This window comes from Martes martes, assembly GCF_963455335.1.
Source record: "Martes martes genome assembly, chromosome: 11".
In the NCBI taxonomy this organism is placed as follows: Eukaryota; Metazoa; Chordata; class Mammalia; order Carnivora; family Mustelidae; genus Martes; species Martes martes.
Genome location: NC_137899.1, coordinates 79,017,913 through 79,043,024, shown reverse-complemented (window position 1 = coordinate 79,043,024; position 25,112 = coordinate 79,017,913). Strand labels below are relative to the sequence as shown.

Sequence of the window (25,112 nt, the reverse complement as noted above, 5' to 3'; positions counted from 1 at the left end):
TCATGAAAGCCTAGATGTGTCTGCTTTAGTCACTGTACATACTGCTTAAGGTCAGGTTCTAAGTAAGATGGAAGAGATGAATGAATGAGCAAATGAGTGAATTCATGAATGCAAAGTATGAGTTCATTATTTGTAAACATGTTTATTTTACTTGCTTTCTGATGAAAACACCAACTAGAAAAATCTCAGTGGAAGCTTCAACATTTGCATATCAAGCCATAAAATATCTATGACTTTTTCATCCCCAATGACTGTCTCCTGCACTTCACTACAAACACCCACTCCAATGACACAGCTTGGACTTCGTGATCCCAAAACACCCCCACCTCTGAAATTATAAAATGAGATAGTCGATCCTCTGATCGCATTTCTGTATTTCCATCTCTTCTCATTTATTCCCATCAGTTCTTCAACCACTAGTCTTTCTTCCTAATGCCAACTTTCTCCTAGCCTCTTTTTCACCTTCTCTCTCTCAGTTTGGATTCCATGGCCCAACACTCCCATCACTCCCTCCCCAGTATATTAAATTCCCTTCCTCCACTGCACTTGCATCATTCACACAGCAGAGCTTCAAGCAAGGAAGAGCTGGGCACCCGGCTGTTAACAAGACAGACACACCTCTGCCCCCACAGAGCTGGGAGCCCATCAAGGAAAGCGGACATAAACAACTAGTTATAATAAATGATGACGTGCCAGGTAAGTCCGGAGGACTAGAATGCCGTGGAAGCTGAGACCCAAAGATCTCAGTAGCCTGCCCACCCTGCACCTGGGCTGGATTGTTGAGAGCTCTGAAGAAAAGTGCCCAGACGGACAGATTCTTATCGGCAAAACCAGTTCGGTCTTCGGGGTCCCCAGACTATCCTGCTATGCTTCCCTGACCAATTCTCCACAGTGACTAACTTTCCCACTCTCCAGCTACCTTCTTATTTCTACAGATAACTGCCCCCCATTCATAGAGGAAATTAGCACTATTAGAAGGAAACACACTGGGTTGAACAGCCTCTGTTTTGGCAGACCCATAGCCTTTCAGCACAACTAACATTTCCTCTTTTCTGTTGACCTCCATAGAAGAAATCTGTCCTCCTCTCATCCACGGCTAATCACTCTCCAGATTCCATATTTCCCTTTCCTCCAGGCAACAAACCTTCCAATTTCTACCTTCAAATCCCTGAGAACTTCATCCGTCTTTTCTTCTTCTCCTGGATCCTTCATGTCCCCTCCCCCTTGGCTCTTTCTCAATGTTTATTCATTCACTCCCTTACCTCCTTAATATTCTTGAACACTTCCTATATGACAGGCACGGTGCTAGGCTCTGAGCAATGCAAGTGAAGAACCTGACAAAGCTCTACCCCTCACTGAGCTCACTTCTTAGTGGGCAGAGCAATAAACAGTGAATGAAATCAAATGCAAGGTAAGTTCCTGCAGAAGTAAAATCTCTGGTCTGGATAAAATGTTAAAGAATGACCCTGGCGCTCTTTTTGATGCTGTTACTTGCACATGCTATGAACGTTGTGTGTGGGAAAAAAAATGAGAGAAGAAAAGAAAATTCTTAGAGGGAGAGAAAAGATGGGCAGAGAAATTAAAACAGGAAGTTCTTGAAGGTCAGCACCATAGGTGCTTTTTACTGTGAACGGTAAATAGGGTCTGGTAGGCATAAGAAATAGCTGACAACGAGGAGAAAAAGCAAGTTAACACAACCGTACTTGTTATCTTTTTAAGTAGCCAGTAGGAACCCAGAACTTCCTCAGTAGTAGAGAACTAAAAAGTTGGCAACTTCATGCTGGTCTTTCTACCGAGGGACACCCTCGAATGAACTTCAATTCCTTTTATTAAAAGCCATGGCAGGGAAGAAACAAAGGAGGAGAACTGGAGGGTATTTTCTTGTTTCATTTTGTTTTCTGGATGGACAGGGTCCTGACAGAAGTCCAGAAGGCCAGACTTTTACTTCCTAAATCACAAGATTTCCTTAAGACGATAGGCCATCATTCCTATAATAAAGATAAGTTTTTTAAAAATGGAAGTACTCCATGACCTGAGTGATCACACTGCAAGAGAGACATGAGACCTGTCCTAAGAAGATTCCTGACGACACCGGGGGAGCATGGGACGTGCACTGGGGCGGGGGGGGGGGCAGTAAGTACAGCGCTGTGGAGCCTGGTTTGGGGTGGAAAGAGCAAGGAGAAGCAGCAACAGGATCGTCAAATCACAATGTGTATTGCTAAGAGAGAGGCAAGATACAGAGGATGAAAACCTTCCAGAAGAAAGGATTTGCCGTGAAGGTGTGACGTAGGCAGAGAGGGAGGCTGTAAGCCTGACATACCCGAAGAAAAGCAGCACAAAGGAGGAAAATGGAAGAGAACAGCAGGAGAGACCCAGATCCGGCCATCCTAAACTAGAAATTATTGACGGATAAATATCGTCATATCACCTTAACCCACTGGAACATCTGCGATACTGAGACTTCGGGGATACAGAATGGTTTTTGTTGATCAGTAAAGACTTTCCACCACATCTCTACAATCTGAAGTTCCATCCTGAGAATTCCCAGGTCGTCTCTATGTCTGATGCCCAGTCTCCTCACTCACAAACGGCCCATGCCTCTCTCAGCAGGGCACACAATGTCGAGCTTATGTAGTTGGAGGAAGAGGAGAGACTAGTGGAGGACAACTGGAAAGACTTAAGAAGAAATAAGGCAGGCTGAACAGTTCTGGGCTTCTCAGACTCCAGCCAACGCACAGGCATGCCGGGCGTGGCTGGAAATGTCTGCCTCTCACACCTTCCCCAGGCTGACCCTCACACGTAGCAGGAATCTTGGAGATGGAGAGAAATTAAAAATGCAACTAAGAACACAAGAACAGTGGAGTCTCCTCCAGCCCGTGTCTCATGTCTCCCCTTCATGCCTTGCCGCTGTAGTTGGCTAGCAAACCTCTACCCCCCTGACCTCTCAGCCATTTCAACCAACGTGGAGGAACTTTGATTTCCCTCTCTGCTCCTCCCAGCTTCTCTTTTTCTCTTTCCTAGCTGTTTTGAAAGTCATATGAAGCATCTTTTTCAGGCGCTTCTGGAGGCTTTTCCTCCAACTAATTCAAGGCCCCCCCCCTTGGCTCAGCTGCCACCCACGATGCACAGCTGTGGGTCTTCAGTTTACTGGTTGCTGTAACTTTACAGACATAACAAAGACCCAGCTGAGATTACAAAAACACAGAGATGGCTGGGAGATGATGCTCATGATAGTGTCCTTGGAGAGGTCTTTAAGCACAAGATAAAGCTTTAGGGAGAGAACGAAGGTTGCTTTTTCTCTGGGCGCATTGGATTTTGCTTCCTATTTTGGAGCAAACAAAAACCGCTCCCAAGTGTTCTTCTGTTGTCTCTTCTCCTTCCTTCTGCTTTCCTGTCTCTACACTCTTCCCCCTTCTCAGTCTCCCCTTAATCAGATAAGCACAGAGAGTTTAAGAGGAGGAAGTTCCTTTGTCCCATCCTCAAGCCCTGATCATGTTTGTAGGTTTTAGAGTAAATGTTCTCCACCCCCCTGAACGTTGCCACGGTGTCAGCAGTAGTTGAAGGACATCTATAATGAAGAAAATATAAAATCGACAATCCACAATTGTGAAACAGCAGGCAGAAAACAAGGGGAGAACTTGTTCTTTTGAAAAATGTTAAAATAATAGCAAGTCTCTGTCCCCCCCCCCCCAACCCCCCCCCCCCCCCGTGCCCAAACAACAAGTGAATTCAGCGATTCAGTCTTAAAATAGCAAGTCCCTACAAAAGCGACATAATAGACAGGAAAGAGCACTGGGGTCATTATAGCAGTATCCGTACCTAAGCATCATACAATCTACCAAATGGTTTTATAGATGCCAAAGACTCTGAACCTCAGTTTGAGTCTTTGCCAGCCGACTCCCCAAGACCTCCCCAAGGTCTTCTAAATCCTGGGTCTCCCCTCTACTTCCCACCCTCCATTCATTATCTGCTGATGCCGCTGAAGTGCTACTTGATGTACTTCAATTTCCTCATCTGCAAACAAGCACCAGCCTTCTGTCCTGCTTTTCACGCTAGTGTAAGGATCAAGGGAGATTTCAGTGAAGATAAAAAGCAGTCGAAAACATACAGCCCTCATAAACCTAACACGTATTAAATATCTCTTAAAGAAGTTATTGCATAAAAGAACCTCTTGATAAATTAAAATGTTTTAAATTGGGGCACCTGGGTGGCTCAGTGGGTTAAAGCCTCTGCCTTCGGCCCGGGTCACAATCTCAGGGTCCTGGGATCGAGCCCCTCGTCGGGCTCTCTGCTTGGCGGGGAGCCTGCTTCCCCCTCTCTGCCTGCCTCTCTGCCTACTTGTGGTCTCTGTCAAATAAATAAATAAATAAAAATCTTTAAAGAAAAAAATAAGTAAAATGTTTTACATTGTTAGAAGGTAAACTGAGGCACATTTAACATTTTAACGGTTCATTTGAGCAAAAATCCATTCCAATTGGGCAGCACCAAACCCAAAATAGTTAGGAGCTCTCTGCCCATAGGAGCCAGGGGAAAGCCTTACACAGAGAAAGCATGGAAGCAAAGAATGGAAATTATTTGGCTACAGCTTGGTTTTTTGTGATTGGTTGTCCTTAGCATTTTGGTTTCCTAACCTTGAGACATTCACAGGCTTAGGTTACCAGGGCATCAGAGCCACATCTGTCTTATGGCCTCTTTGTGTAATGAATTAACAAAATAAAAATCTTAAACATTCTAATCATGTGATTTCACAGGGGAACGTTCTGTCCAATTACAAGTGGAATAGGATAAGGCCCCGCTTGCATATTAAGGGTGGCAACACATTTAAAAATCACCGATCATCATTTCTACTATTCTTCTTTTATAAAAATAGAATGATAGAGCAAATGTAAAAAAAAAAAAAAGAAAGAAAGAAAGAAAGAAAGAAAAAGAAAGAAAGAAAGTATGACCAATGATACCATATATAAAACGGACTTTTAAGATTTGGGTGCTAGATAAAAATTAGGCAGTCATGTTAATTGTATAACTAAATATGATTTAATTTTATACTTTGTTAGAACATTTTATAAATGAACTCACAATAAAGATATAAAAAGCCCTTCAGTACATTACATTCCCTCTTTATGGCTTAGAAGATAACGGTCACCATTGTCTAGTTTTAGATCTTCCCTAGCGTTCACCTATTAAATTCCTCAACTCATTTGCATTCTTCATTTCTTTCTTCACTCTCCTCACTCCCCCCTGCCTGCTACAGGACTTGCTGCTGACCCTCCCAGCACCCTCCAGAGCCCAGTTTATGATCTCGACAGTCCTCCTAGCCCTGCGGTCCTTGCTGCATTCCAACACAGCACACACGGACCCCAGGCTTCTGCAGCAGGCCATCGCAAGAAAACAGGTGTTGGCCAGCCTAGGATCTCTTTCAGCACCAGAGGGAACAGGCCCCACTCTGCACAGAGACTCCAGCCTTAAACAAACATCTGCCAGAGGTAAGGGTAGAGTTCAGGCACTGAGTTGGGGATGAAGATTCTCCATCCACAGCCTTCCCAGTCACCACACGCAGACCTCCCAGGAGAGGAGGATAGAGGTTCCTAAACCAACTTCAAGTAGGTGTCTAATATTGTCAATCACATGCAGATAGAATCTCCGGCTCCTGTCTTCCCCCTCAGCACTCATGTCCCTGTAACAACCAGTTTATCCAGATTGTCCCCAGAAATCCAGGGTCGCCATGAACTGCACAGATGGGGAAGGACAGAAAGCCAACATACTGCCTACAGGTGCCCCAGCATCTCCGAGGCAGTAAAGGTCAGCAGCAGTTCTTGTTGGAATGAAAGGCCCCAGGATAGAGGCATGTACCTCACGAACCCAGAGAAACCCTGCCTCATCCTACCCACGTGGAGGTCACAGTGTTAAGATGAATGGAGGAACGATTGCTACATATTCAGGCACCACACTCCACATGAAAAAACATCTTGCTTTAAACCAAATTTATACATGAGGTTTCCATAAAGCACACATTTATGCCTTGGCTCTCATTCTGTTTTCTTGCTTGCTCTGAATACCCTTGGGGCTGCTCGTGCTCCATGGTCTCTTCTTATCCCTTCGGCTCACTGGCCGGTACTTACATACAACGTTGGCTCTCCTTGGGGACTACCCTGGGTAACCCCTTCCCAGCCTGATGGAGACCTAAGAATCCTCTTTCCCATGTTTTCCCTCTAGAAGCCTCCACCTAGTCTCTTCCCCCAACCATCACACTCACGTTGCCACATGTTACACTATTACACCAACACATCATAACACAACCTCACATATTCCCTTCAAAACCAAACTTCGAACTTTCCAAATGACACACTCACTCTAGAATGCTTAAGTATTTGATGGCCAACTTTTTGCTTTAAAAATTGAAAATTGGCAGGAAATGATAGTATCTAGTAATACCACAAAATAAGCACTATCACTGGAGGGAAGAATAAGACATCATCTAATACTGCTATCAAATTTTCAGGTCCCTAAACTCTGTAATTCTTCCCTTAGGGGATGGATTATGTTGCAGAATAGTATTTGGCTTTATTCTGTGACTGGCTAGGAAAGTGAGTTCCCTTCCTAGAGATCCAGTTTATTCTTAAAGGGTCCAACAAAAGGTCTTATAGGCCAGACCTAAGGAAGAAACCATCTCTTCTTGCGTAACAAATTGCTTTGGTCTTTTCAGGAAAATGAGGACATCTTATAGATTGAGGAAGACCTGGATAGGTGGTCAGGGGACACCAGAGTTTAAAAATCAACTGAAAGTACAAAAGAAAAATTTAAGGACCACAGGCCACTATGGGAAGCCCTACACTGGACACACGGCATGAATTATACGAGATTGCATTCATCTACTCATTCAACTCATGTGCCAGGCATTGTCTCAACTTGATCCCTGCCCTGATCCAGCTGCCAGTAACTTATTAGACAGTTTTGTTTAAATGCTAGACTTCACTGGGGCACCTCGGAGGCTCAGACAGTTAGGCATCTGACTCTTGATTTCAACTTAGGTCATGATCTCGAGGTCCTGGGATTGAGCCCCACATCCCACATCAGCCTCCCCGGTTAGTGGGGAGTCTGCTTGAGGATTCTCTCTCCTCTCTCTCTCCTTCTGTCCCCCTACTCATGCTATCTCTCTCTCTCTGTCATGTAAATAAATAATTCTTTTTTTTTATTTTTATTTTTATTTTTATTTTTTTAAAATTATTTATTCATTTGAAAGACAGAGAGGCAGAGAAAGCTCAAGTAGGGGGAGCAGCAGGCAGAGGGAGAAGCAGGCTCTCCACTGAGCAGGGAGCCTGATGTGGGGCTCGACCCGAGGACCCTGGGATCATGACCCGAGCCGAAGACAGTGGCTTAACCCACTGAGCCACCCAGGTGCCCCAATAAATAATTCTTAAAAAACTGATACATGCTTGATTTCACAGGAAGTAGTTACATTATTGTAAATTCTTGGTCACTTTTTCAGGGTTTTCCTAAGAATTGTGCTTAAGATCATGTGTACATCATTGGGGGATGAGACATCCTCCCATTTATAACACAGAAAGGGGGCTTCCTTCTAAAATGTCATTATTTTATATTAAAAACAGGAGACAGTTCTAGCTTCCTAAAGTTCGTATTTCTGACAATATATTTTCACAAATACATGTTATCTGTTCACCAGCAAACACGTTTGTTTAAAGCAGACATAATATTACTTTAACCATTGTTTCCTTAAAAGAAAAATAATCAGCTTACGTGCTTTTCCCTCATTTTTCTCTTCTCCTCCACAAAAAAGAAAATTAACTCTGCCCCCAATCAATCCACTTTTAAAATAGCTTATGTAGCCCTAAAATATTTGGATAAGTAGGTTTAGCTTGTGTGTAGGAAGCTTCAGATGGGTTGTTAACGTTTTCAGTGTTTACTCAAAAGAGAGAGAGAGCATTGATAATAAAGGGAGGAGTGAGGGAAAACTCACTTGAATTCGCTTCTGCCCTCTGGGTGTGTCTAGAAGGGAAGGTTTACTGCTCAATATGAAAGTCGACTTTCTAGTTGATGCTTTGCTAAGGTCAGATAGTTACTGCACTGCTACAAAAAAGTTAATTTCCTGTTCCATTTTTCCTGAAGCATTTGTGCACTTGGCTAAATTAATGCTAGATTTTCCACCAGGGAAGAATGAGGCTTAGGGCTAAAACTATTGGAATGCTATTATACTTCCCATTGCTTGTTAAAGAAACAGTGAAACATCAAGAGGAAACTCAATTGTGACAGTGCAATTTTGGACTCCTAGTAGCGTTCTGAAACATAACTGCATAACTTGACATTTGTGTAGCACATTATACTATAACTTTTTAATGAAAAAAAAGAGTATTCCCTGTACTCATATTTATGTTGCCTACATGCATTTTTTCCCCTCAAGAGATGCCAACTGCTGTGAGAATATTTTCATGACATTATCCTTTGGGATGTATTAAATTAATTGAACATGGAGGTTATTAGACTGAAGTGGCTTGAGTGAGAGGTGGTCTAGGTAAGCAAACCAAAATCTAAGCCTGTAAATACCTCAAGCTTAGCAAATCCAAACCTAAGGACAATCAATCAAAAACAGCCAACTAGGCTTTAAGCTTTAGACAGTCAATAACTGCCTTCCCTTTCCTGTGCCTTTTGTCTTTTAAAGTCTCTCCCTGAGCTCCTTGGTGGGGAGACACTCTTAACCACTTCAGGTTTGTGGCAGCCTGATCGGAATCCGTTTTTGCTCAAATAAACTCTTAAATTTTCCAATATGCCTCGGTTTATCTTTTAACAGATGTGAAAATGTTGACTCCCTTGCCCCTTATAATCTCAATGCTTTCCAAAGCATTCTGAGCTACAGTGTTCTACATTGTCCCCATGACACCTCTGTAATGTGTATTTTCATCCTTATGCCGTAGGCTACCAAAAGAAACCAAAGAAGTCACTTGTCTCTGGTTACTCATCTCTTCAGAATTGGAAGTGGGCCTCCATTAGTTCTTTATTCTTTCAAATTTTTGTTTAAATTCTAGTTAGTTAACATATAAGGCAATATTGGTTTCAGGAGTAGACTTTAGGGATTCATCATTTACATACAAATACCCAGTGCTCATCACAACAAGTGCCCTCCTTACCAGGCATTAGTTTTCTTTCTCTTTCACCTGGAGAGAGTGAGGAGGGCACAGCAGGATCTGCCTCAGACAGATTGAACCTTAACTGGTGGACCACAACCCCAACAGTTTTCCTTATGTCAAAACCAGGAAGAGACACCAGGAACTGGGGAGCAATATTACTATTTAATAAATTTTTTCTCCCCATAGATTATTTACTGTTATGAGGCTTTTCCCCTGCCTAACTCTCCTAACTCTCTCCTAACTTTTCCCTGCCTAACTCTCACTTTTCCCAGATCCCTTTCTTACGCATAGTCAGAATATACTTTTAGGGCAGCAGATACGAGCTTGGGGTTTGTCAAAATTAGCTGTGAGGTGTGCTATAAGAAATTGGCCATGAAAAGAATTAGAATATCAACATCGGCGAATAATTTGCACTTTATAAATCAGGGAAGATGTGCTGCATTCCTACTACTTGCAGCTGAACACTTTCTTGAGCAGGAGGGGAATGAAGTAATATGCGTCCAGGAAAAACCAGTAGAAAGCTTGCCTTTGACCCATCGCGAGGTGTCAGAGAGAAACTCCAAAGACTGCTAGCATAGAACATACTACCTTCAACATCTGCCTAAGCAGAATATAATTAAGAAAGCACATAGGCTGAAGATCAAAAATAGGAACTACATATGTGCATTCTTGAAAAAATATATATCCTATAAATTCTGAGTTGTGTTTGTTTTTGAGGTCAAAGCTTAAATCTAGCTTCTGTGGGCAGAAAAACACCAGCATTTATTGAACTCAAACCCTAGTCAGCCACCATGCTTGGTGTTTTCAGACACATAACCAATTCTTACACATCAAGCTTAGCTCCATTTTTTCTGTGAGAAAATTCAGAATTTAGAAATCTAGGTAAAATCTACCTATGACCTATACTAATAAATGACAGAGAACTTGAACCATTATGCACCAAAGGCCATGTTTGTTCCACAATACACCTATGCTCTCTTGGACTTCCTATCCAATACACTTAAAAGGTTTGAGGTCAGAAGTCTTGATGGAGATAGTTAGGTCTATTCCCACCAGTATGCAGGGTCTCCGAGCCCTCCCCTCCAACCCCCGCCAACCTCACCCCTTAAGAAGGTGCCCGACTGGGATGCACTATAGGCAATTGGCAGGGGTTCCATCAAGAGTCCCCAAGTAAGGATTAGAGATACCAAATGTAGTTATATTTCAGAACACATGATTGGGCCCATTCTGCTCTTCCAAGTCCATGTGCTCTTCTTAATAATTATTTTGTTTCATCTACTATTTTGGATCATAAGTGAATTAGCTTCCCTTAGTGAATTTAATTGAAAGTTTTATACATTTTTTCATTAATGCTTGTATATGGCAAAGACTCAACTTGTAGTTTGTTATTATATTCCTTTTTGCCCCTGTCCATGTTTAGTCTAGATGTTTAGTTTCTCATTTTGAACAAGTCCCTGGAAAGTGCGAACGTTGACAAAGTACTATTTACCATGTAAATTTCCAACTTTGGTATAGTTTCTGTTAGAGAACATAAACCCTATTTTAGAACATGAGCTCATCCTTTTAGTGAGAATGGCTCCATAGAAAAAATATCTAAAGGAAACCAAAGGGAAAAATGAAACCAAACAATCCTTTCACCCCAAAAGGCCACAGACTCGAAGTTGATAACAGGAAGCACTTTTTATAATGTGAGTGTATCTAGTGGTTTCCATTTCAGAGGGTTTATGTGAGTTTCCAATTCCATTAAAACAAGAAACAGAATTGCTTAGAGGGAGAAAGAAACAGAAGCTACTGTCACTGCCTTGAAAAAAAAAAAAAAAAACAAGAGAGAATGACACCCATAAAATGATTAATTCTTTGATTCATAGGAAATTTAACATAACTTGCCTAAATATGGGCTTCATCAAGACTTCATTAAAATGTATCTAATGTAAGCAAATTTGAATTTGTTTAAAATTCAGTATGAACAATTTTTCACCCATGTGCATATTTCATTTTAAAAATCTAACACAGGGGCGCCTGGGTGGCTCAGTGGGTTAAGGCCTCTGCTTTCGGCTCAGGTCATGATCCCAGCGTCCTGGGATCGAGCCCCGCATCGGGCTGTCTGCTCAGCAGGGAGCCTGCTTCCCCCTCTCTCTCTGCCTGCCTCTCTGCCTACTTGTGATCTCTTTCTGTCAAATAAATAAATAAAATCTTTAAAAAAAAAAATTTAAAAAAAAAAAAAAATCTAACACAGCTCTCATCAACTATCTCAAAGAAATCCACAGGCATTAAATGCTCGTCAGACAGCCCAACTAATTCTATGAAAGTCACATACCTGTTAGTATGCTGACATCATCTCCTGCGAGCCTCCTGTGCACAGTCCCCTGTATTTAGATTCCCATCAGCATACTTTTTAAATATTTACTTTCAAAATGGTTAAAATATAAAATCACATAAAAGGAAAAGCTCAATTTTGGTAGAATTAATCTGTTAAAAAAAATGAGAATTGCTTCATAGAAGGAGAGGTTAGATGATGGCGACCAAGAAGCCAAGAAAGATGGCAAGTAATTAGAAAACCACATCGCTTGGGAAATGACCTTCCCCTTCCCCTCCTCCTCTTCCTCCTCTTTCTTCTTCTTCTTCTTTTTTTTTAAGATTTTATTTTATTTATTTGAGAGAGAGAGAATGCACGTGAGCAGAGGGAAGAACAGAGGGAGAGGGACAAGCAGGCTTCACGTTGAGTGCAGAGCCCAATATGCAGCGTGATCCCACGACCCTGAAATCATGACCTGAGCTGAAATCGAGTCAGCTGCTTAACTGACTGAGCCACCCAGGTGCCCCCTCCTTCTTTTTTAAATATGGGAGATACCTGAGATCTCTTACAGGATAAAAATCCCAATGAGACAAAAAATCTGAAGAGAACAGGAGAAATGAATGGTAAGTAAAGCAGATATAATGTAGTAAAATGGGAAATGATTAACATTAGCCACAAGCACAAGAAATGATGGTACAGGAAAGGGTTGAAGGGATACTGGTACAAGGTAAAGATGGGGTAGAGGACCCGAGAGCTCAACAAAAATAAAAAAGAAGAAACAAACACTTCCTCTCATTTTTTCATTTCTGCTTTAAAGTAGGCTTTCTCTGATCCCCAAAGTCATGATTCCTTCCTTCATTTATTTATTGACTAGATATTTATTCGGGGCTCACTATGTGTCTGAGACTGTTCTGGCACTGCCAGAAGCAGTTAACAAGTTAAATCAAGTACTTGCTCTTAAGGAGCTTATGTTGTATGTAGGGAGAAAAACAAAACAAAACAAACAAACGAACAAACAAGCAAAAAAATGTATATATATATTTGTTCAGAGTCTGAAATCTTAACCTCTTACCTCTACTCCCCACCCAGTTCATCTCACCACATCCTCAACTATAGCATATCGTTAATCCTGGCATCTTAAACTTAAAAAACAAGTAAAAATTTAATAAGTTTCAGCCCAAACCAAAGACCTTGCCTACGGATAAGCAGGCCTGACTCTGACAGACAGAACAGCTTCCCCAAGTTCTGTCTTGATTCTAAAGGCTCATTTTAGAGAAGAGACAACAGCAGAGACACAGGACAAAAGGGAGAGAAACTCAACAAGGCTTTCCTCTCAGGCGCTCCTTACCCTGGGGCCCATGTTCACTGAAGCAATTATTTACTGCTCGCCTACTTTGTGAAGGCCAAATGTTAGGGTCTGTGGGGACTACAAGGATGAGCAAATCCGCAAGGAAATTATATAATAGTTAATATTTATTGAACACTTTCTGTGTGTCAGCCACTTTAAGTGCTTCACAAGATTTATCTCGTTTAAGCCTCATGTTAGCCTTGTAAGGTAGGTGATAATATATCCCTTTTGAGGTGAGAAAATGAAATCCTGAAGAGATCGAGAAATGTGCCCAAGGTAGCAAGGTAACAAGTGCTATTAATTTGACTCCAGAGCTCATGTGCTGAACTACTCTGCCTCCCCACTTTTATTAGTTTCCTCAGGCTGCCATAGCCAAGTACCACAAAAGCGTGGCTTAAAATCACAGAAACGTATTGTCTCATAATTCCGGAGGTTAGGTACCTGAACAAGGTGCCAGCAGTGCCACGCTCCCTCTGAAAACTGTAGGGGACTTCTTCCTTGCCTCTTTCTAGCTTCTGGTAGTTTGCCAGCAATCTTCAGGTTTCCTTGACTTGTAGCTACATACTCCAATCTCTGTCTTCATCATTACATGGCATGCTTCCCGGGTGTCTCTGTCTTTGTTTGACTGTCTTCTTATAATATCAGTCATATGGAATTAGGGGCCCATGATACTCCCATGTGACCTCATATTGACTAATTATATCTATGACAAACATATTTCTGAATAAGGTCATATTCTGAAGTTCTGGAGTTAGGATTTCAATGTATCTTTTTTTGAGGGGAGCACAATTCAAGCCATAATACCAATGAATGGATAGAGTATATGGGAATAGAATGGAGAGTACATGAAAATAGAATAGACAAAGTATATGGAAATAGAATGGATATAGTAAATGGAAATAGAATGGAGACAGTAAATGGAAATAAAATAGAGTATATAGAAATAGACTGGAGATAGTAAATGGAAATAGAATGGATATAGAATGGATATAGAATATGGATATAATATATGGAGATAGAATGTAGATAGTATATAGAAATAGAATGGAGGGTATATGGAAATAGAATGGATATGGTATATAGAAATAGAATGGAGATAGTATATAGAAATAGAATGGAGAGTGTATGGAAATAGACTGGAGATAGTAAATGAAAATAGAATGGAGATAGTATATGGAAATAGAATGGAATATACGGGAAAAAAATGGAGATAGTTGGGAAATAGAATAGAGACAGCTAGAAAAACACAGGTCTTAGTCTAATCTTATCGTTATCAACTCCATTTGTTACTCTGCGAGGCACTTCCTTTCCGTGAGCTGAGCTTCATTTTTCTCACTTATAGAATATGGATCTTGAACCTAATGATCTCCAACTTGTTTCCAGTTCTACATTCTCATGTTTCTTCCTTTCTAAATAATTATAATGAAAACAAATTTTATTAGGGATGCTCAAGCACACATCAAGTCATGGAGATAAGGCCTGACACGAAGCGGAGGTAAAATTCCAGTTTCTAGAATGCTTTAAGAATGTTTGTGAAGATGTCTAGAGGTATCAATTAGGACAGACTTGCTGGCGGGGACTCCAGGCAGAGGCAGAGATGGTGGCATTTGGAAACAAGGGTATGGCTTGCTTATGGATTACAAATAAAGAAGAGTGGGACCTAAGACCAGAAAAGTATGTTGGAACATACTAGGCACGAGAGGGATGGATTCTATTCAATTTAATGGGTTCAGTATAACAACTATTGAAGGCTTTTTAGGAGAGATGCTAGAGGAGTTATACATAGATAGCTTAGAATGTGCAGTAGATTGAAAGGGAACTAGTTAGGTGACTGAAAATAGTCTAGGTTAGTAGCAATGAGGACACAGCAATAGACTGTAATGGTAAACTCTAAAAATTTGGAATATTAATTAGTTATTATCCGGGTTCATTTGGGGGACTTGGGAAAAACCCATTTATACCAGTCATAGAGGCTTATTCTAAGGTGATACTAACTAAAATTACTTAGAATAATAAAGGGCCAAATGTACATCATAGTCTCAGAGAGAAATCAGAAGTCAGAACTAAAAAAGGAACAGCATGTCTAGAGGCACAATATAAACCACAAAGAGGTCATCTAGGAATAGACCAGGGGTCAGGGAAATGGAGAACAGACAGGAAAACAACATATAAGTTGAGTTTGGTTGAAACAAATGATTCTGAATAATCTGTAGGCCTGTCATTTCCAAATTAGAAAGGCCACAGCTTTTTTCAGGTTCTTCTTTTTCTCTTTTTAATTTTTACCTTTTTAAAAATTTTAATCGTGGTAACCAACACAAAATATAAAACCCACTGAGCCACCCAGGCGCCCCTGGGCATGAAAATTTTGAAAGAAAAACATTTGGGTTTTCACAGTTCTTATCACTCCTCAATAAAAGATAGCAGGAAATTAAAGATGCACATGGTGGGTTCAAGAGTGGGATCCAAGCTAGAAATATATGTGATAGGTTATCTCGCAGGTTGAAAAATTAACGGTACACAAAGTTGATATAATCACCAAGGGAAAGTATAAAACAAGACAACTGAAGGCCCAATACACTAAATTTGGCAATGTCTACTTTTAGCATCGAGGAAATGTACCGTGAAAGGAGACCACTAGTTATCCAGAGAGATCAGAAAACAATCCCATTCTGTCACTGAACTGAAAATTTCAAGAAAGAGTTGTTGACCAATAATGTAAGACGCTTCGGAGAAGAAGGATGTGGATTGAAAATAATCATTTCGTCTGATAGCCACGGACTCACTGATGTGAGTCTAAATGAAAAGGAGAAGGGATGGGTCAGGGTGGCCAGGAAGTGAATCCAAAGCTTCTCTGAGAGAAAGGAGAGAGGAGGGCACATTGGGTGAAGTGGATTGCCGGGTACAAAGAAAGCTTATTGTTAGCTTTCTTACGAGTATGTTATGAGTTATGAGTATGTTTACTGACAGAAGGCATGGTCGAATGGAAAGGTCTGAAATGGCAATATAGTAACTAAGAGAGAGTAACTCTGGAACCGGTTCTGGAAAATGCTGAAAGGAGGTGTTCAAGAACACAAGAGGAAAGTAAGATTTGGCAGAGAAGAGGCATTGGGAAACAGTCTTGCAACTGGATCCCCTACCTTCAATTCTTCTCCCTCCAGTCCATTCTGCAATATGTGTTCTGGAATGTTCTCGACAACATAAATCTACTTATGCCACTGTTGCTTACCACTCTTCAGGGGTTCCCTGTGGCCTTCAGGATAGAATCCAGACTCTCTAACTTGCCCACATTTCCACATCTAGACCCCGCTGAATTTTCTGCCTCATTTATTTGCCTTCCTGCTGTGTTCCCCCACAACACATTTCACACACACGTGCACACACACAAACACACGTACCCTCCACACATACAATACTTTGAATCTTCCAAATCTATCAGACCATTTAATTTCTTCTTTTCACATGTGGCATTTTCTGTTTATAAAACATTTCTTTTTCTCTATCCCTTCTAACTCCTGCTCATCTTTCAAAGTGCTCTATTAAAGTTATGGATTTCCTAGAATTTATTTAACTACTTATACATCTCTTCTGTGTCACCAGTGACTACTATAGTGTCTGGCACAAACTGCTTTACAGATAGTCACTGAAGGAATGAAGAAAATGAAAGAATGAACTGAATTAGGAAGACAAAAGGTAAAGATGAAGTGAGCATTTTTTTTTTTTTAATTTGGAGAGCTCTCAGTGAGATAATTATAAATATTTCACTTAAAGAGTGATGCCATTTTCCAAGAGTAAGTGCATATTTCAACATTTTCTGTGGCTTTTAGAAAGCAACATTAGCATAACTACTGTATCAGACACCAGATCACTTTGCCTCACATACCCTTCCAGTGGACATTATGCACGCCATGGTTGTGGTAAGCCATGGACACCATTTTTACCACCATGACCACCACAGACCTGGGAGTTCCTGTAGGTCATACTGATTGAGAAGGAGGAACCACCTTTGCTCTGACAGGACTGCACCCACTGAAACCCTGGCTCCCCCAGTGGCCACCCAAAGACTCCAGGTAACCCTATGTGGAAGTAGCATGGGACAATTCTAACCAAGTTTCCTTGGTTAGAAGACAGAAGAAGGGAAAAACCAAGAGATAGCTTGCTTGCCCCTCCTGACCCTTCCCCACAATGCTTGTTCTCAGATGTGGAGTTTAATACAGCCTCCCTGGTTATATCTCTCATAAACATACCCACTTGTCTTTGCTCTCCCTATTCCTTCCCTTCCCACTCTTGCATCCCTGGGATTGCAGTGTCTAATAGAGTATTAGCATTTAAGGGCTTGGTTCAGTTCCTGTCTCTAGAATACCTGGGCTAAACAAGCAATTTTTAGAAATTTTCAAATGTTAAATATATTATGCATTATTGGAGACACAAAGTTAAATAGAGCATTTTTGTACGTAAACATTCAATTATGGGGTGCCTGGGCGGCTCAGTGGGTTAAAGCCTCTGCCTTCAGCTCAGGTCATGATCTCAGGGTCCTGAGATCGAGCCCCACATCGGGCTCTCTGCTCAGCGGAGAACCTGCTTCCTCCTCTCTCTCTGCCTGCCTCTCTGCCTACTTGTGATCTCTGTCTGTCAAATAAATAAATAAAATCTTTAAAAAAAATAAACATTCAATTATTTGCATTGCATTATGCTCGTATACTGGGAGGAGTAGTTGTCGAGGAGAGTCACTGAAGGAGAATGGAGAGTCCAGAAGACTTGGAGAATGAAGAGTCAAGCAACGAAGAACTACTAATTCTCCAAGTGGAGCATCAACAGGAGATAATCAGTAACACATGGCTACGGTGAGTATAAACGTGTTCTCCAAAGAGTACAGCTTCCATTAAAGGAACATAAACTAAGGATGTATATTGGGCATATTTTCTTCCATCGTGTCTGTTTATAATTCAATGTGCTTCCTATGTTGTGAAATATTAAAGTGTTAGATTCTAGGAAAACAAATAAATCTAGTGAGCGATCTACTTCAATGAAGACAAGTAGAATTGTCTTCAGCTGACAATTAAATTGAAATAATGATAAGACATGGCAGATTATCAGCCAAAACTCAAACAACTAAGGTTGGGAGAAAACCCCGAAGAAATGACAAAAGTACAGCAGCTTAGCAAGGGCCTTTGGAAAGTTCAAATGGAAAAAAGAATTAAAATCTGGCCAGAAGAGGGAGAGTACTCCCTCACTATGGAAAGTTGGCGTATACTAGACCATGATCTCAATCTGTATTGAAAACAGTTTCAGACAGTGAACCAAATCCCAGCTGCAAAGGTGTTAAGGGCACAGTCACCCACTTTTAACTATCTGCTACTATAGAACCCTCTGTTGCTAGACTGATAAAGGACAAAAGGTCTTCTCTTAGAAAGAACCACAACCAAAGCCACTGGGGAATAGTTACTGCTTATTCACGAAAGTATGAAAACTATGATCCAAGAAAATCTCTGTGAGTGTATTTTAGTTTCTGAATGTTTATCTGAATGTAACGTTTTTCCAAATGTCCTTGCATGGATTCTTTCATTAAGATTTTTTTTTTCCTTTTTCAGATTTATAAATCCAAACCCAACTTACACTTCCTGGAAGAACAGTGAAAGTTTAAATGCATTGCTTTTTAAGCATTTTGTTTGTTTCTTAATATTTCCTTTGGTCTGAATACTTGCAGGGCATCGGGATTTTTCTCAGACAAATGTACACACATGCATACGTACAATACTTTGTGTCAAATGTCTGTATTTGGTACATAAATCTTATAAATCCGAATACTTCCTGGAATCCACGAACCTTAGGTCAAAATCAGTTATTTTAAGTAACTTTAAAAATCACTTTAAAATGGATGGGTGTCAGCAAGGGAAAGCCCTAGAAAAACAAACATTTTGGTTTGTAAATAAAAGTCATACCCAAACCTAAAATTTCTAGACAGAAACAATGCTGCTTCTATAAAAGCTAATTTTAGGTCTTGAGGAAAATCTACACAAGCACCCACCAGTGATTTTTCTTTAATGAACTTCAAAAGGTCGCTCTTTTTGAGGATGATCCATATACGTTGATCCCCAAGACATCTGTTTCTTCACTTTAGCGATCTTACAGAACGTTTAATCTCTAGAGCTGGATTATTATTTGATTTTTTTTTTTGAACATGTATTACAAGGAGAACTGTTATATCTGGTTTTCACTAACTTCCACATGATTCTTTCTAGTTTCCTTTCTATCTCTAATAAAAACTGGCTCTAACCCAATGGCTGACACAAGTCAGTTAAAAATAGAGATACATGGCAAATGTTTGGAAATTTACTTTTATACCCATGGGCTTATGAATTATAATTGTGAATTGAGAATCTTGTTTACAATTAAAATATTTAAGATTGTGAATAATTGGGGGGAAAAGTCATGTGATTGGCTTTTGTGTGTGTGTGAGGAAAATTCTAGAGTGAATGCTTTACACAAGCAGCCAATAAGTTTCAGATGGTTTATAAGTAGCTGAAGATCCAAAGCTGAAATGGAATTTTCTGTGACAGCCCACGAATAACAGTTAACATATGCCTGTGTTACAGGCAAAAGCAGGAGTCACATAAAGTCAAGCAGGGAATAAGAAGAGCTTTAAGTTAATGAATAAAAACCTTTTTGTCCAAAATTCTTAGCAGCAATTTTTGCTCTTTACTCAAAGAGCAAAACCATCTCAAAAAAAAAAAAAAAAAAAAAAAGCGAAACCATTTCAACTATTTTTAAAGAAACTGTATCTATTAATATTAGGGGAAAAAAACTACAAGAAATGACTTTCCAAGTCACAGTTTACATCCATTAGGAATTTGATGTATTAAAAATTCAAATAAAAATTAATGCTAGTACAAATGAAGAAAAAAATACAGATTCTTCAGTGATGTTAGAACAGTCAAAAACTGACTCACACTCATAGTTAGAGTTTCATCTGGGAGTGTTTCTAGTTATATTATCTCCTATTCTTTGACATGTTTCTTGACATTGCTGATAAACTAAGTCACTCAACAGTTAAAAAAAATTTTTTTTTGTTCTAACCTATTACATTGTATTTCAATAAGTTCTTACCATTGTGCTTTCACCAATTGTTATCAGAGCCTTGACCTTAACTTTGATTTCAGCCCAGTGCCATGGTAGGACCAGGTGGGTGTACCAGGTCATCCTGCTTGCCCTGTGGTTTGCCTACACGTCTCTGAGTGACAGCCACCTTACCTGTGCAACGATGGTGAGCTTGTGCACCCTACCTATCTCACAGCGTTATGAGTCTGAAAGGAAATACATAAAGGAGTTCTTGGATCAAGATGGTAGTAGGATGGAGGCGTTAGAATTTCAACAGGAAATTCTGCTCCAATCATAACCACAGTCATAGGATCTACCTAAATCTATTGCAGGTATGAGACAGTACCTACAGCTTCCTAAATTATCTTGCTATCCCTCCTGCTGGAGCACTGAAATCAGTGGCTTTGCTGCCATGAATTTTTGCATATGTGTTTTTCTTTTTCCTATTTCTTTTTTAGGCTGGATTATTTTAAAGGTCATCCTCTCACTGACAGGCATGAACAGAGTGGTATATTAAAACAGAAATCTTGTGTGTGGGGAGTTATGTGTTTTGTGTTTTTTCCCAACACTCAACAACAATTAGTAAAGTTAATTAGAATAGTTTAAGTATAGAATAATCAATAATCCCCAATTCTATAAACAATAAAATGCCTGGTGTCAATTCTTTTGAGGAAACATTATACTCTTCCTTTAAATGGTTCAGAAATAAATGCGTTGCCTTAGAAATCTGCTCACCAATCAAAAATCAATTTAATCAATTATAAAATGGCATTCTGGAATATCTTTGAGTTTGGAATGGTCTGGGCACTCAAACTGATTACCTTAAGGAAACACTCAATGTTGATCAAATTTTATGAGTCTTTGATTTATGTTCCTGAACTGTAAATCCTCATCTCTCTCAGAATCCTAAAACTTTATAAAGAATTCATATACTCCCACCAACTCCCAATTGTCTAGTTCATTCAACTGAAGGGGAAGTGAAATTCTAAGAGACAGAATAATGGCCAGGACTTTCTGGAAGTTAATATAGGAAGCTGAAGCTAGCATGTGTCTCACTGTCATAAGGTCACTCTCTGGGCCGTTGTGTACTCTGGATCCCTTTCAGACCTCATGGAAGTTAATTTTAGTTTTACAGAAAGGACAGAGAGAGGCAGACTGCTATCTTTACAGAAAATGTCAAGGCTAAGCTTGTGACCATCTTACCTTTCTGATATCCTGTGCATTACCCGAGGGAAGGAAGCACTGACTGTCGGGGGAGAATCCCTTCTTGCATCTGCTTGCCTGGGTTTCGGGGGGTGTGTTCGTGGCAGCCCCAGGGACAGCGGCTGTGAGCTTCCTCGTTCCTCGGAGGGTCAGGGTCTGGTAGAAGAGACAGACTGCCACCACCAAGCCCACCAAGAAGGGCCGGGGACAAAATCGCCGGCGACAAGGGAACACTGGACGACAGACCATGACCAGTTCAGCTTCACTTGGCCCCTGTCCACGTTGCCGGAAAAGTCATAGCAGCTATTTTTTGTTAGCATGAAAAATACAGATCAGCCTTCTTTTTCCACAATTGAAATCAAGATCGCTCCATCCCCGCTGAAGAACTTTCCGAACGATTCATGCCAAAGAGTCATAGGTCCCAAAAGTCTGAGGCGGTTAATAAGATCCCTTCCATGGATGACAGTGAAAAGTGGCTGGCCTGGGTTAAAACAAAACAAAACAAAAACAAACAAACAAAAAATCCAAATAATAATAGTTGTAACTAACAACCTGAGCGTACCCCAGGCTGCCAGACTGTTGCTTCCGGTAATGCCTTATTTCCAAAACATCCTTAAACTCACAGCAAAAACTTCACAGGAAAAAAAAAAAAAAAAAAAAAAAAAAAAAAAAGAAAAGAAAGAAAAAAGAAAAAGAAAAAAAGAAAACACCCCCAGAGTAAACCTGGAGCCTGGAAACAGCGCTGAAGAGCGCAACAGACTAAAAGCAAAGTGCCTGCTGGCCCGCGGGATGCAGGCTGGCTGCCTCAGCGGTGCCTCATTGCTCCTCCAGGTTCAGAGCAGCCCGGCTTGCAGCCTTTCGCGTTCCTCTGCTGCGTCCCCTTCACCACTTTTACGCGGCCACTGTCCCGTAAGCATTCTCGGCTTTTAGCATCAAAAGGGAATGCGGGTGTGATGGGACACGGTGACTGTTAGGGTTCTGCTTGTATTAGTCTCATTCCGCGTCAAGTTCAAAGTTCTATGTACTTACTCAGTTTTCATCCTTTTAGCCAAAAAAAAAAAAAGTTTCCATGATCATCCCCTCCTGGACTGCTGGCCAAAAGCACTCGGAAGGAAACAGCCAGTCGTGTGACTCCAGTTCATTCCTCACCGCCCCCCCCCTCCACCCGACGCACACGCCGGGCCGCAGGCACACCGGCCCCCGCGCGCCGCGGCCCTCTCGGCCGCGAGCCGGACCCCGGGGAGCGCCGCCGCACGGGCCGGCGGGGCGGGGCGGGGCTACGGCCGGCGGCGCGGAGCCCCGGGGCCGCGGCAGCGCCCGGGCAGGTCCCCCGCGGGGACACGGTCTGCTAACCCAGCCTGGGAGCCGCGCTCTCCCTGGCCTGGAAAGGCGCCTTGCCTCCCCCGAGCTGCAGAATTTTAAATACACATTTGATGTTTGACGCCCTGGGTCCTCTCTTTCCCTTCTCACTGCATCGGAAAAACAAATAGTCCTTCGTCAAACGATGGCAAAGGTCGAGGGTGAGACGAACGCGAACTCCGCGCATGAACTGGAGGGACCTTTACTCGAGGGCATGTGGTCACTCGGATGGGGGATAAAAGGGTCTCGAGTATCGCCTGGACCCCAGACCTTGAAAGCCCGAGCGTGCACCAGGATAACTGCAAGCCCTCTTGCCGCTTCGGTACCTAACTCCTGTCACTTGCGGCTCCTTTCCCGGGCTAAGGACCAAGTCTTTCAGAGGCTAATTGCCTGATTCTTTGCTCCTGTAGTCAGTGGAGAGTAGCGGGTAATTTTGCTCTGCGGAAAGGGATACGCAGCGGGCTTTGTCCACAATTCCACTCAACCTAACGCTCTACACACCGCCCCAAGGGCGCTCCTAGTAGGGCAATTCTGCAAACTCCATCTAGTTCTGCTGAGTCAGCCGAGGGAAAGCCAAGGCGAAGCGCAGTCTGTCCAGGGCCTGCGGCTCGCCTCTTCTTCCAGCGCCTGCTTTGCGAAACCTGGCTACACAGGACTGGCTTAGGATCATAGCAGACATTCTCCAAAAGCTCTGAACCTAAGTAGGTTTTGTAACCTGTTTCTAACGCAACCTCTTTCTTGCGGGTTGAGGTTCTTCTGTGAGCCCACACCCATGAAAGGATCGCTTCCGTCGGTCATGCACGCTTATATTTTGTGAGAGGGAGCGCCCCCTAGGGGTGCCCTGCTATTATAGATCTAGAGAAATGGGCATCTGTGGTTCCTTACTTGTAAGAAACTAGTTTAACACCTTTATAAAACAAAATTAATTAAAGCTTTACAGAATAAGTACTCACATGAAAGCTAGATTTATCCCAATTCTTGCATATATCCCCTCTGGTGTGTTTAATATTATTTTATTTATATATTTAAAGTCCTCAAAATCATGACAAATGAAAAAGTATTAAAAAAAATGAAGCGTCACTTGATTTTTAGAAGCCAAGAGAGTTTTAAGAAAAATGGCCGAAAAATAATGTTGGAAGGTATATTTTAAGTGTATGCAATGTGATTTGAGAGTTACTAGGGATTATGAGATCTTTAAATCACAAGTGTTCTGTGTTGAGATTGAATGAGATAAAGTTCTTTACTAGGAGAAAAGTAATGGACATGCATTTCTATTAAGGCAAAAAGTGTGAAAGACAGAGTTTGAGGAATCTGGAGGGCCATTTTTATATATCATTAAGTTGTTGAGTACAAGATACGAAAGAAAACATAAATCAAGATGCTAACATCATAGTGCCTTTGGGCTGGGAAACATGAGACCACAGCATAGATGACGTTATAGCTAGACTTCAACAGGGATTAGAAAGAAAGTGGGAAATTGGTGTTCTAGAAATGATACCGGCGGCTTGAAAAACCCAATCCCCTGTTTCAACCACCAAGTCTGACGGTGTGGGAGAGGATGGTAGTACATACATACATACATGCCACACATACATAACGGGTACCTGCTGAAGTGAGAAGAGGGAGAGTGGGAAGGTGAAGGGAAAGGTGGAAAAGAAATAGAGCAGGAAAAAACACCCAACAGCCCGAGGGGGTCACAGACAACCTCGGATACCCAATCTGGGTGGTAGCATGGTGCAGCGTCTTCACTGTCTTTAAATGAGTGATCCGTGGAAAGAGGGCACTTAGGCCTACTTTGAAGTGTTGTTGGCAGGCCAGATGATGTAATGTCCGGGAAGCGCCCAGTCATTCTGTGGACGGGTATTGGAACAATGCACGCTCAGCGCACGCCTGTTATGTTTTTGATGCTGAGGTTGAGCTCAGTCTGGAGTGGTGTCAGACACAAAACCAGATAATTATCAAATGCTGGACCTCTTGGAACCCAGCAGCCCAGAAGCTAACACGAGCATTTAGTATGTCCTCTTTCCTCTGTTCTGTGGGATGGAGGTTGGTGGCAGATGCTGGTTTGGGAGAAAGAGAGCAAGAGTGGGATGAGCGTGAGCAGTAGGCGGAGAAAACAAGTAGTGGGTATTCGTGGCCCAGTTGTGATGGAAGGCTAAGTAGGAGCATGTGTTAGAGTCCGAAGGCGTCAGAACAGGGAACAATGAAGATAGAGGAAGCTGCTCCAGAGAGGGGTGGGAGGGTGACATGCTGTAGGAATATAGACCTATGGGTTCTGGCAGGGTTTCAGACCGAGTGCTTTGTGCAAGTAATTTCATAAAGTACCCTTCTCCTTGATCATGTCAGTACTCAAGAATCTGTATTTAAGCAGCATTGGCCTGGGACAATAGAGTGACAGGTCTTTTAGAGTTTTCTCATTTCAAGGGCAGACAAAACAGAACAATCTTCCTCCTCAAACCTCTCTTCCATCACATGTATGTTCCATTTTGGGTTTTTGGTATGGAGCGTGCGGTGAAGGGAGAGGGTAAAAGAAGAAGGTATTTTGAAAATGTATTCCATTTTTCAAACTAGACTCGAGTTTCTAGATGAATCAACAGTCCAGATAGAACACATCCTCTGAACTAGATGCTTTTCATTTTATTTTATTTTTAAATTTTATTTATTTATTTTG

General features: G+C 41.5%; 1 protein-coding gene across 2 annotated transcripts in view; it reads right to left on the bottom strand.

Moving 5' to 3' along the window:
* The window catches only part of CPED1 (cadherin like and PC-esterase domain containing 1), a 268,463-nt gene extending 246,161 nt beyond the window's left edge, over positions 1-22,302 (bottom strand). Inside the window, exons 1-2 of one of the 2 annotated variants that reach the window (XM_080818333.1) lie at positions 22,112-22,302; positions 21,083-21,563 (exon numbers count right to left, since the gene is read on the bottom strand). In XM_080818333.1, coding sequence (XP_080674459.1) covers positions 21,083-21,331 — 249 coding nt within the window. In that variant the 5' untranslated portion in view covers positions 21,332-21,563; positions 22,112-22,302. Of the gene's footprint in view, positions 1-21,082; positions 21,717-22,111 lie in introns of those variants that run through there. The other variant, XM_080818334.1, reaches the window with a different exon arrangement.
* Positions 22,303-25,112: the final 2,810 nt, after the last annotated feature.